The sequence below is a fragment of the Monocercomonoides exilis genome (assembly GCF_001643675.1).
Source record: "Monocercomonoides exilis strain PA203 chromosome Unknown scaffold2-2631571, whole genome shotgun sequence".
Classification (NCBI taxonomy): Eukaryota; Preaxostyla; order Oxymonadida; family Polymastigidae; genus Monocercomonoides; species Monocercomonoides exilis.
In genome coordinates, this window is record NW_027150547.1 from 537,567 (window position 1) to 551,223 (window position 13,657).

Below are 13,657 nucleotides of genomic sequence, written 5' to 3' on the forward strand. Positions count from 1 at the left end.
AAAAGAGAAATATCATATTCTCACAAATCCCTTCAAAAAGACAACAATGTGCACACTGAATCAATTCTCATGAACTTCAAAGCAAACAACGCATATTCTGCTTCTTTTTGCGCCTCTGCCTTCTCCTCCCCCTCCTTGTTCGAAGAAACCTTCAGGAGACAGCGAGCACACGTGGATACCAATTCCTCCTCCATGCAATAATGATACACATGCAGAGAAAAGAACACTTCACAGAGGTCACTCAGTCACTTCTCATTCTTCCCTTCTGTCTTCTTCTCCTCTTCCCCAATCGCCAACTCAAAACTCTTGCACAGCGCAGAAGAATAAAAGTTTGGATTCTTTTTATCATTCAGCATCCGCCAACATCCAATCTGCTTCATCAGCGGAACAATCTCTTCAACGATATTTTCTTTTCTCCAACCATTTTCTCGATTTCATCAAAGACTTCTTTCTTCGAAACTATGCCCAGCTCCCTTTTCACTCATGCCCCCCACCAAGCCTGCCATTTCTTTGATTTTCTGCCTTTTCTCACACTCACGCAAATTCCCAAGCTGGCAAAGCATTTCTTCAAAAAGAGAGATATTCCATCAACACAAAACATCACATGCAAACACAAATGAAAGTCTGCACGCTTCGCCTTCCTGTCTGAAACTTCCTCACTCATCTGGAGCATCCGTTCTTTTGTCTTTTTGATCGAGAAATTCAATGCAGCAGCAGTTTTTGCAACGGAATAAAAATGCATCTCAACAAATACACAGATTTCTCAATTAAAAAACATCTGCAAACAATTGTGCTCAACAAAAGCGGAGCTGGAGAAAACAAAATAACTGATAAAAAAATGTTTCGTTTTTTATGTTTCTCAACGTTTTCAGTTTTTCTTGGAAACATGAAAAGATGTTGTCTTTCAAGCACCAACAAAGAGAATAACAGAAATAAAAAATATTGAGAAAATAATAGAAAAACATTGAAAATACTCGATGTTGTTGTGTGAAAATGGATAAAATGCTATTATAAATATCAAACAAATCAACTGGCTGAATTTTGTTTTGACGAATTTTTCTCTTTTTTTCAACCAAAGAAATGATGTTTCTTCAAAGATCAAATAATAATTTGAGTTTTCTGAAGTTTTGCACGCAAGAACCCGAACAAATTCCTGCTATGCGGCTACTCCATCTGGCCTGTGCATTTTTCTATTTTGTGGCTGCGCAGCTTGCGTCTTTAGACCACGAAAAAGCTGCAATCAAGCCAAAAGAGCAGTTTTTGCCAGCTGTACTTTTGACGAACAGTTCCTTGGAGAGCTCGAACTTGGTGCTCGATGAAAGAGGATGTTCTGCAGTTTTCTCGGTGGACAAGGACTCAAAGCTGCATTTGACGCGCGTCACTTCGTTGAAGCCTGCGAGCCATTTCCATCCGTCTTGCGTGTCAAGCGGGCAGTGCTTTTTTGTTAATTTTTCAGTTGTCTTCGAGGCAGCTTGGAATCGCTCTGCTTGCAGTTTGGCGGGGCTTTCTGGCGGAGCAGGAAGGTCATCAGTTTTGTTTTCTTCATTTGATTCTTTGGTTTTTTGCCCATTGAAATCTTCTTCGTTTGTCTGCGGGGGCATCGGAGATTCTGAGTCCGTTGAGGGATGCATCTTTTCGAATGTCACAGCAAAAGAAGAACCCATCAAGGAACTGCAAATGGCAGACCATTTATCCGCTGTTAACTCCTCTGTCCTTCTCAACAACACATTTTTCCGATGTGCAGACGTTTACTATGGAACAGTTGTGCACGGATTGTCGCCAAGTTCCCCAGCTTGTGATTTCCGATCATCATTCGACCGCTTTATTCGATGCACACATTCACAATCAACTGAAAAATCATCAAAATTCCACTTTTCTCGAACTGAACGCGTTCCAATGGCAAATCAGCATGGAATATTTTCTAATGAAGAATGGATTGAATGTAAAGGGCAACAGGGAGGTGCAATATATTTTGACGGATATTACATTACAAAAGATTATGATCTTAATATCAGCAACTCAGTTTTTGAAAAATGCCATTCAGATGATAAGGGCGGTGCAATATTTATATATAAAATCTACAGACACAAATGCGCTGGCTGCCACTTCTTTGGAAACACAGCAGTGAACGATCCACAAGACATTTACGTAGCAAACACTGATTCATATTACAAAATAGCAAATTTTGCATTTTCGAATTCTTATTCAACAACAACAGGGACGAGTTTTTATATCAACGGACAAGGTAATTTTTCTAATTTTATTGCCAACATGAGCGAGCAGATGAAAACTAAGCCTTCTGGGGTTGATGGATGGGGATGTGGATTAGGAACCATTCCATGTCAGACAATCGCATATGCGTATTCAGCTCAAAGAACAAAGTATATTATGTCAATGCTTTGCGAAGAAGGCACATACACACCTCCAGCTCTGACGATTTCAGAAAAGCCTCTGACGTTAGCGGGCACAGGAATGGACAAAACAACGATTGGAAGCTCAGTTGCAAATAATGCTATTTTTATGGTTAGCGGAAACAAACTGGTTGTTCAGAATTTGTGTTTTCTGCTTTCAAAGAAGAATTCGAGAATACTGAGAATGACAAGCGCCTCTTCATTTTCCTCGTCGTTGGGTCACTCATCCAATGAACCAAATTCTTTTTATTCCTCAAATTCTGGTCGAAGCAATTCTCAGTTTGAGTCAATCAAAATCAACCAGACGGCAAACTCAGAGTTGTCTACGTCGCTGTTTTCGATTGAGTCTGGGCAGTTTTCTGTGTCAAGACTCACAGCTGTTAATATCCGGCTTTCGTCTTCGTTCTTCTCACTCTTTTTTTTCTCTTCTTGCAACAATCCTTCGATCAGCGATTGTGTGTTCGATAACATTACTGCCTGGTATTCTGCTGTAGCTTCAATATATTCTCCTATTTTCACCCAGCTCAGCTCATCAAATCTGACGCTTTCTCTTCAAAACTGCTCATTCAACAACATTACTTCGAAAGATTGTGCTACTGGTGGATGTCTTGCATTCAATGCGAAATTAACATCATTGTCAAGTGATTCTTCAATTTCGAATATTGCCTCTTCGCTCAGCATTAACAACTGTTCTTTCAGTTTGTGCGCATCCAAGCCTGCAAACAGCAAAGGAGGTGCTATTTATGCCAATTACGGTCGGTCAAAACCAACAGAAACAGATTTTTATGTGTTCAACACGAGTTTCAGCTCAAATCAAGCCACTTTTGGAAGCGATTTGTATTTTGTATGCTTCGACTTTGAAGAAAGCGTAAATGATCAGCTGTTTGGCTTTGTTTCAACAGCAGAATCGATAAAAGGAATTCAAATGTCAATTTTTGGAGACGATTTCAATTATTTCCAAGGTGATCCTATTGATTTGATGATATTCCTGAAAGGTTATTTTGCAATGACTGTATATGCAACATCTGAATCAAGTGGCGAAGACATATTTTTCTGTGGAGAAATCCGTCGCAAATGCTCCACTGTGAACTATGCACTTGGCAGATTGGCAAGTCCTTCTTCTTCTTTTTCAAATGGACAAAGAACTATTTATATTTCAGGTTCTTCAACAGTAACATCTAGTGGCAATCTTTTGAGCTCGGTATCAATTTTATCTGACGTGGGTTCAACAGCAAAATCTTCTTTATCCTCTTCTTCTTCTTCCTTTTCTTCTGACAGTGTTAAAGCCAATCTTCGCATCCCATCTTTTGTTACTGGTAGAAGCAGTTATATTTTCCACTCCTCGGGCGAGACATCATTCAATTGCCTTGCATTCTCAATTGCTCCGTCGGTGACAGACGAGGTTAAACATCTGCTTCAATCGCTTGTTTCTTTGCAAAATGGAATATTAACATTAAGTGATTGCTCGTTTCAATGGGATGAATCATATTCGTCTAATTTTTATTCCTCTTCTCTCATTCTGATATCATCTGATCAAAGAGCAGATGCCAAGCTTGTTATCAACCAATGCACCATCAGCCATTCCGCTTCTTTGGCCATTTCTGCTCCCATCTTTGATCTGTCGCAGGGTTCAATCAGCTCCCAATTCACTTCTCTTCACATTCAGAATGTCACATCCAGCAGTCGAAGCTCAGCTGTCTTTGCGTTTAAGTCTTCTTTTTCCTCTTCTTCTGATTCTTCTTCATCACCTTCATCTTCAACAGCCAATCCACAGACCTCGTTCACTCAGTGCAGCTTTGCCAGCATCAAAGGAAGCGAAGGCACAAATGCGCTTTTTTCGACAAGTCCATTGATGACAGGCTCGGTTGCGTTTGAGCAGTGCAACTTGACGGATTGTGTGGGAGCCAGTTCGACTGAAGGAGGAGGGATGCGATGGGATGTGTGTGACTCAGAAGAGATGAAGATGATCAATTGCAACGTCAGCAGCTGTGCTGCGAAAGAGAGCGCTGGAAGCAGCAGAGGCAGCAATGATGAAAACAGCAAAGGCAAAGGAGGAGGCGTCTATCTGATTCTGAATGGGTCTTCGAGCAACTTCCTTTTTGAGTCGTGCACTTTCTCAGACAACCGGGCAGAGGTGGGCAGAGACGTGTTCATTCAGTGCGAGAAGTTGTATCAGGCAGCCGATTTGTCGAAATATGTGGATGTGTTTTCGAGTGCATTCGATGTAGAAAACTCGTTCTTTGGTGCCGAAAGTTCAGCATTGTCGAATACTGTTGATCTGCTGGATGCGATGCGATACAGAAGCACAGTTGTGTTTGTGTGTGGGATCGCTCCTTCCTCTTCTTCTGCCATCAATTTTGCCATCAATTCTGACCCATCTGCACCAACCAGCCAAACAGGTGTCGACTGGTTCCGCTGTGGTCCCTCGGATGATCCGTGTGAAACGATCGATTTCAGTCTGAAGCAAAAGGCAGCAGCAGAAACGGAAGCAACAGAAGAAGAAGAAGGAGGAGAAATGCAGAAAATAAAAGTGAAGGAGTGTTCGTTCATCAAAGCAGAGATTGACCTTTCTGATTCGATTTTGTCAGCCGCAGAAGAAAGCGAGGAGTGCAGAGTGGATTTTGTTCAGTCGATTCCAAAGGCAACAGGAATTGCCATCACAAACACGAAAACAATGAAAATCTCTCATGTTTCATTCAATGTTCCAACTGCATTCACAAATGGCATGACGATCCTGATTTCATCGCAAAGTGGAACAACATCGTTAGAATCATGCAATTTCTATTTGAATTCATCTTCTTCATTTGCTCAGTCAAATGATGACACTGATTCCTTCTCGTTTCCTCTTGTTGGAGTGTTTTCTGGTGTGCTGTCTGTTGTCTCGTGCTGCTTCGGTTCAAATTCAGCAGTCAATTTTGGTTCTGATTTGATGGAAATCAGCGACTCAGTCGACTTCACCTTTGACACAGCGACATTTCAGAATTTGTGCGTACACTCTGATTGTCTCTTCAAAGTTGTGCATTCAAACGAGGCTTCTCTGCTTCATTCGACTTCTGTTTCTGCTTCTGCTTCTGCTTCAACAAGAGCACAAACAGAACAAACAAAAGGAGAAGGAGATGTTTCTGGTGAAGACTTTTCAGAGTATTCATTCAAATTCCTGAACTGCACATTCAACTCGATCTCTTCAATCACTTCAGTCTCTTCAGTCTCTTCAGCTGTTCGGACTGGAAAAGCGTCGCTTCTGTCGCCTGAACACGCTGCGAGTGTTGTTCTGTCGAACTGCTCTGTCTCCACATGTCTCTCTGAAGGATCCCTCGAAGGAGGAGCACTTCGCCTGTCTGCCTCGTCTCAGTCGCCTTTCACTCTGAAGAAGAGCAGCATCAGCAGCTGTGCGTGTAACACAGCCAGCGGAAAAGGTGGCTTCTTGTTCCTCTGCTTGGACGGAAGAGATGCCGAATTCAACTTCGAAGAGCTGACTTTTTCTGGAAACGAAGCAAAAGTGGGAGAAAACATGTTCCTCGCTTGCACAGAATTGAATGCTTCGATCAAGACCTCGAAGTTCAACTTTGATTTCTCTGATTTTGCTGACAATATCAACGCCTTTGTCGGCAACGACACAAAATATGGAAACAAAGATTTGGCACTGTTTTTATTTGCTTATTTGGGAAGCACAATCAACGTAGGCTCGGAGGGATTGGATTTGGTTGGGTGTGGCACTCGTATTCCGTGCCACTCATTTTGGACATCCATAAAGCATATTGACACAGAAGCCAGCAACAAGCGAATAATTATAACCTCCTCAACAGACGTCGAAGACGAACACGACATTTCTGGGCTGATAATATCATCGCAGAATGCTTTGAACCCACTTTCTGACTCGCCTTTCCCTTCTTCAACGCTTTCCGTTCATTCCAAACTGAACAGTTTGAACAATTCACAAAAAGGTGTGCTTGTCAATTCTCGCAGAGCCACGATAGAAGATGTTCTTATTTCGATTCCTTCGTCCTTTTTGGATGGGAATTCTGTTTCGATCAATGAGAATGTGCTGTTTGCGAGTGAATGCGACGATGCAGCAGATTTGGGAGGGAGCGGGCTGAGTCTGACGAAATGCATATTCCAAAAGCAGATAGATGAATCTGTGAAGTACAAGTTGGTTGCTGTCATGAAAGGGAAAGTGTCTTTGTGTGATGTGTGGGTGGAGGAGATGGCATTCAGCTGCTCTGCTTTTGCATTCAGTTCAGGAGGCGTTTTGTGGTTTGAAGAATGCCATTTTGCGTCAGTCAATTTGGAACCGAAATCTTTCATTGAAATGTTGGAGGTGGAAAAGCCGAAAAATGAAAGAGAAAGAGAAAAAGAAGGAGAAGGAGGTTCATCAACAGCTGTTCTTCTGTTGAACGCTTCTTCATTCAGCAGCATCAACAATGGAGCATCGAATCCGTGTTCTTCGATATTCTCTCTTCAGAACAGCTACGAAGTTGAAGTTGTTGGATGCACTTTCCAGACACTCGGCTCAGAAGGATGCAAAAAGGGAGGAGCGATGTCTTTTGAGCTGAAAGGAGCAGATGGACAGCTGAAAATGAAGGGTGTGGGAGTGACGAACAGCATCTGCAGCAGTTCTGAAGGATGTGGGGGAGGAATCTATTTGACATGTGCAACAGACAACAATGACAGATATTCATTTTCAGAGATAAGTGTTGGGGGAAACAAGGCACACCAGGGAAGAGACATGTTTATTGTGGCGAATGATCTGAGGAAGGGTGTGAATTCTGAGTTGTTTGCATTTGCGACACAATTTGAGGAAAAAACGAATGCGCTGGTTGGGTTTGACAGGAGGTATTTCAACGAGGCGATTGATCTGATGATTTTTGTGGAAGGTTTTGTGAGTGCGTCTGTTCTGATTGAGGCGCCAGCAGGGCAGAACGAGGTGTTTTGTGGGAGCAGATATGTTCCGTGCCAATCGCTTGACTATTCTGTCAATCGACTTGCCGAGTGCAATGCAGATGTGCCACTTCGTGTGATCACTGTGAAATCGAATGGCTCAATCGAAAATGACATTTCACTCAACTCAGTCAATGTTCTGTCATTTGGCAAAGAAAACAGCGGGATTAACATCAGCACCAATGTTCAGTTTGCATCTGGAAGTGTTGTTTCATCCACAGCCGCTCTTTCGTTTTCTTCGATCGATTTTCATATTCCACATGTTTTTGTTATTGAGACACCCGAAGGTGCTTCGTTGTTTTCCTCTTCGACAGAAACAGGAAACATCCAATTTTCATCGTGCTCTTTCATTCTCACTTCTTCAGAATCGCAAGATAGAGCGAGTTGTGTGCATTTGATCAGCGTTTTGGGTGGAGTTGTGCAGCTTTCTCAATGCCATGCTGATTCTGCCTCATTTTCTGTTACGCCTTTTGTGATTTCGCAAACAGCCCAAGCTTCATTTGAGGGAGTTAGCTTTGCACATTTATCATTTTCATCTTGCTCACTTTTCGATCTGATTCCTTCAACACCAGAAGAGAAAGATGATTATTCCTCTTCAGCCAATCAAGAATCTCAGCCAGTTGAAATAAGCTTCAAGAACTGTGAATTCAAATCTCTTCATGTGAGTGAGTATGACGAGCAGCCTTCGTTTGGGTTTGTTCAGCTTGAGACGCATCTGTCGATTGTGAACTGCTCTTTGGATGATTTGACATCTGCGTTGAGTGAGAAAGGTGGAGGAATGAAAATTGAACTTGGAACAGAAGGAAGCTTCTGTCTGAAGGGAGAAAATTCTGAGCAAATAAGTTCTGTTAGCCATTGCACTTGCTCGACTTTTGTTGGAAAAGGAGGGTTTTTGTATCTGAGCTGCTGCAACTCGATTGATGGATTCTCTTTGTCTGATTTGGTGTTTTCTGAGAATGAAGCATTTGTTGGGAGAAACGTGTTCATATTGAGCTCCGATTTGAATGCCTCTGTTGTCATTGAAAGGTTGATGTTTGATTGGACTGAATGGAAGAACACAACAGCTTTCTTTGGGGCAGATGAAGTGAATTTTACAGAAGGCATTTCTTTGGACAAGCTGCTGTTTGAACACACAGACACTTCTGTTGTTGTGTCGTCGAGTGGAAGAGACATTCGCGGGTGCGGATCAGAAAGGGAGCCTTGTCTGTCATTTTGGGAAGGGATGAGGCATTTCAGAGAAGGAGTCCAATTCAGAGAAATCAAAATCAACACAAGTGCTGCCATTTCAGACGAGTGGGATCTTTCAAACAGTTCAATAAGCCCATCTGTTCCTTCTTCTCCTGGTTATTCTTCTTCTTCTGATGAGCCTTCGTCAGATGAATGCACAATCAATGTGGGAAAAACGATTCAATCTCTTTCTGAGCCTTCTGAGGCTGTGCTCACAAACAAGCTTGTGCTCACATTCACCTCCATCAATTTCTGCCTGCCTTCGTCTTTCGAAACACCACAAAAGGAACTTCTTTTCACAGAGACGGGAACAGCCACACTTAACAAATGCTCCTTTGCGATGCAGACAGCAGAAGAAGGCATTGCCTTTGTTCTTTTCCATGTTTCGTCTGGGACACTTTCGATTGAAGGGTCCAAAATGGCCGAGCTCTCCTTTGCGACATCGGCCATCCGACTTGCTGCGCCAGCTGCACATTTTGTGGCAAGCGCTTTTTCTGTTGATGTTCTGAATTTAGCAGATGGATCGTTTATTTCTGTGGGCGATGCTGAAGAGAAGGGAAATGAGGAATCAGTCTTATCAGGGAATGACAAAGAAATGATAGCAAGCGAAATCAGACTGGAGAATCTTCAGTGGCATCTCATCAGCAGCACAAATGCGAGGACTTCGATTATTTCTTATGAGAGCGCGTTGTCTGTGGCGTTGACGATGGACAACTCGACATTCAGCGACTGCAACAGCGAGTCTCTTCTGGGAGGAGCGTTTTGTGTGTGGATGAAGGAGAAGGCGGGTGGGTTGGCTGGCAGCTGGGCAAATGAAGGCAGTCTGCTGGCGAATCTGTCGTCTTTTGTGACATGTGCGTGCTCAACGAGTGATGGCAGAGGAGGCGCAATTGTATTGAATTGCCTGGACGATCCAGAGCATTCAGATGCTCCGTCTGCGAAGAAAGCGAAGGCGCTTCCAATCAAATTTCGGTTGATTCGGTTTTCTTTGAACAGAGCGAGTGTGGGGAAGGATCTTTTCATTGTCTGCCGATCGATTGCTGAGCAGATCAACGAGGCGCTGTTTGCGATGGACTTCAGCGAGCTGGCCTTTGACAGAAATAATGCGATCTTCGGGATGGACAAAGAAAACGAGGGGCCAATTGATTTGGTACCATTTATTGTGTTCTACAAGTCAGAGCGGGTATTTGTGTCAGCAGAGAAAGGAAAGAACAAGAAGGACTGTGGGCGAAGGGAAGACCCGTGTGAGACACTCAGCGAGGCAGTGCGGCATCTGAACGACGAGCAGTACCAGAACGTGCTGGTGGTGAAGAAGGCAGCTGTTTCAGCAGAGACAGCCATTTCATCAGCGACAGTGCAGACAGTCGGAGGCAGCCCAGCTGTTTTTGAGTTCAAATGCGAAATCGCTCAGACAGGTGGAAGTGCGGATTGTGTTGTGTCTTCGTCTGAGGAGTGCAGCATTTTGGGGATGGACATCGTCTTCGGACCCAGCTTCGCTTCACCTCATCGCTCTGTCTTTGGCGTGAGGAGCGGAAATCTGACACTGGGCGACTGCACAATCAGGTCAGAAGAGCTGGCGCAGTTGGCAAACACCGTAATTTATGTTGAGAGTCATTGTTTGTGTTTGAGCAATGTTTCGTTCTCATCCATCCGCCTGCAGGCATCAAGGCAGCAGCCATTAGCAGCAGCATTTGGAGCAAAGCAATCTGAACAGTCTTCTTTTGCTTTGTCTTTATTTGAGCCAGAGGCAGGCCACTCATTCATTGAGGCCTGCTCAGGTGCTGCTGTGGTGCTAGATGGTGTCTGCTTCAAAGAGCTATCTTTATTTGTTGTGTCGGGCGATACCTCGCAGTCGGCTCATTTCATCAAGTGCGAGTCATCGTCTCTGACAGTCAGCGGGCTGAGAATGGAAGATTGTTCTGTTTCTTTTATTTCGCCAACTGATTCGGTTTCTTCTTCTTCTTCTTCTTCTTCTCACAATTCATTTGAGTCATCTGCAAACTCTCTCATTTCTGTGTCTTGTGACAGCGTGGTTATTCTGGGAGACATTCAGATTGAGCGTATTTTTGAGTGCTGTGGTGTTCTGTCTGCAGAAAGTGGATGCAAAGTGGAAGTAAAGCAGAGCAACATCTCTTCGCTGTCTTCGCATTCATCTGTCTTTGCAGCAGAAATATCTGCATCTGTTGTTTTGAGAGAAGTTAATATCAGCCAAGTGGCTGTGGAAGAGGGAAGCTTGTTTGCTCTTCTGTCTCTTTCTCCTCATCTTTCTACTCTTTTCAATGAAGAATCAGATAATTTTGAGTTTAATTCTGAATTTTACATGGCAGTCGATGAAAACGGCGAAACGCAGTTTGAGTTGATTTCTTCAGAAATCAGCAATATTCAACTGAAATATGCAGAAGGATCAGCTCTGAAAGCAGAAAATTGGAACAGCCACATTCTGATTGACTCGTGTGTGTTTAGCAACATCAGTAGGCAGCGTGAAAGAGGAAGCTATTTGGATTTGACCTCGTGTGGAAGTGTTGCAATGGAAAAGAGCTCGTTTTGGGGTGTTGCAGAAATGAGAAGCCAAAATGGACGGAATATTCATTCAAAAGTGAATGAAAATGATGAAATTGGCGAAGAAACTGATTTTGTGTGTGAATGGAACAGCTCATCAGTCAACTTTGTAGGAAGCACAGCGAATATAAGCAATACTTCATTTGAGAACTTCTCTCAAGGAGCCATTTCTCTGTCTAACTCGACTGTAACGATTGAAATGGGGATGCTTCAGAGCAACAATCCATTTGTTTCAGGCTATCCTTCTCTTCGGCGCAACATTTTGTGTTCAGATGGAAGCACGTTGAATGTGAAGAGTGTGAAAGGAGGAGATGGAATGAACAACTCCTCATTTTGGATATTGGGCAAACATTGCACTTTCAGAGGAATCATAACAGAAGTTTCCTCTCCTTTCTTTGTTCCCAAAATAACATCTGCGCAGACAACAAAACGAGAAGACAAGATGGAAATTGAATTTGTGGGGCAGCTCTTGCTGCCATGCAACCTGGAAATTCAGTTCACATTCAAAAGAGGAGAATATTTTATGCTGAAAGAGTGCGAAAAAGTGAATTTTGTTGACGAGAACGAAATTAGCTGCGAAATGGACCGTTCATCATATGAATGGGAAGATAAAGAAACGGAAGTGTTTGTACGTATTTTGTTTGGGGAAGAAGCAAGAAAATCAACAGAGAATTTTATTCTGAAGAACGGAAGCAAATCTCAACCGAAAGAAGACGAAAGCATTAACAAAACAGACGAAGGTGACAGTAAAAGAGAAATAAATCCGAATGACACAGGGAGCAGCACCGATAAAAAGAGTGTGATTGAATGGAGTTTAATTGCATTGGTTGGATGTGCATTTGTTCTTGTGGTATTTGTGTTGGGATTCGTTGGAGTTGTGTGTGTTCTGCGGAAGAGGCTGAAGAAAGCAGAGAAGAAAATTGAGGAAGTGAGCTTCGAAAACATGGTTCTGATGGGAAAAATTGAGAAGAGAAGAGGAGAAAACAATGGAGGGAGCTTTGAGATGAGTGAGATGCCATCCACACTGCTGGAGGGGATGACGAGCCAGATCCCACTTCTCATTGACAACGATGAAGATCTTCCAGAGCCTCCGTCAATGACTGATGAAGAGTTGAATGAGAATGATCTGCCAGATTTGGAGTTGCCATTGCCATTTTCTGAAGATGTGTCTGTTTCTGAACTTCATCAGAACAATTCATTCAATGTTATATCAGCAAAGAAGCCATTTCGAGAGAAGGAGAAAAAGAACCTGAAAACATTGCACTCGGCGATTCATTCAGTTGAAGGGGATTTCACACTGGGAACAAGAGCGATGGAAGTTGTTGATGGGAAGGAAGTTGTTTTGGCGGTGGCAGAGCTGTTTGAGCATCTGATTTCAGCTGGAGACGAAAGGGTGGAAATGATGGGGAAGCAATTGTGCCCGTATTCAATCTTTGTTGAGGAAGGAAATGGAAATGGAAATGAAGTATTTGTCTTGGGAGAGGAATTGGAGGATGAGAAGCAGAAAGAAGAAATGAAGCGATGGCAGGCACCAGAGCTGTGGAATGAAAGGAACGAAGAGGAAGAGGATGGGATTGAGCAGGCAGTTGTGTTTTCACTTGGGCTGATTCTGCATGAGATGACAACAGGAGAAGTGCCGTTGAGCGAGTGTGGTGCAGAAGAAGCACAGGAGATGATGAGGGATGGGGTGCGACCGCTGACAGAAGGAATCGAAGGAGAAGAAATGGTTGAGCTGATGGAGAGGATGTGGGCAGATGAGCCAAATGAAAGACCTTCGTTGGCTGAGGTGATTCAGTTGCTGATGGAGATGGCTGAGAGTTGAGAGTGGCAGAAGAGCATCTGTTTATTTGTTGCGATTTCAATTGGAAATAAGTCAAGAGCACAAAAGCACAAGAAAACCAAAAAGAAAGCCAAGAATCTTCCAATCGATTTGCTCAAAATTATAAAGATTGTGAAAATGAATAGATTTTCTCTTCTCTTCTTTTTCTTCTCTTTCTTCTTGTAATTCTTTTTGAACATCATTTTTCAAAAGAGCTTTATGTTTTTGCAATTTTTCGTTTCTTATTTTTGATTTTTCGTTTCGGAGTATTGATTGATTTGTTCTAATTAAGCCATTCCTTTTTTCTGAGAATTTTCATTGATGTTATTATTGTTATTTTTTATTCCATTTGTTCTGTTTTATTTTAACATTGCTCATTCATTCAAGTTTTTCTTTCATGTTTGTTCGAGCAAAATAATCTCTCCCTTTTTTTGTGTTTGTGCATATTCTTGCACTTTTCCATCTTCTGTATTCTTTTTTTGAAGTTATTGTGGTTTATTAAGCTGAATGCGAGCATCAAAATTATGAATTTCAACATTTATTTGAAGGCACTTTGACACAGCTATCACTATGAATCGTTAAAATTTTGATTTTTTTTTTATATTTTCATGTTTCACTATTTTTTTTCAAAAGCAACTTATCACCAATTTTGCTTTCTTTTGCGTCAACATCATTGTTTTAAAGATTTTTTTCGGGCAAAGAA

At 42.5% G+C, this 13,657-nt stretch overlaps 1 protein-coding gene across 1 annotated transcript; it reads left to right on the top strand.

Moving 5' to 3' along the window:
- Positions 1-1,158: 1,158 nt before the first annotated feature.
- Positions 1,159-12,957, top strand: MONOS_1932 (uncharacterized protein; the record flags this gene model as incomplete). The annotated part of the gene is made up of 1 exon (XM_067871816.1): positions 1,159-12,957. One exon carries the CDS (start codon positions 1,159-1,161, stop codon positions 12,955-12,957), a length of 11,799 nt encoding a protein of 3,932 aa, XP_067735635.1.
- Positions 12,958-13,657: the final 700 nt, after the last annotated feature.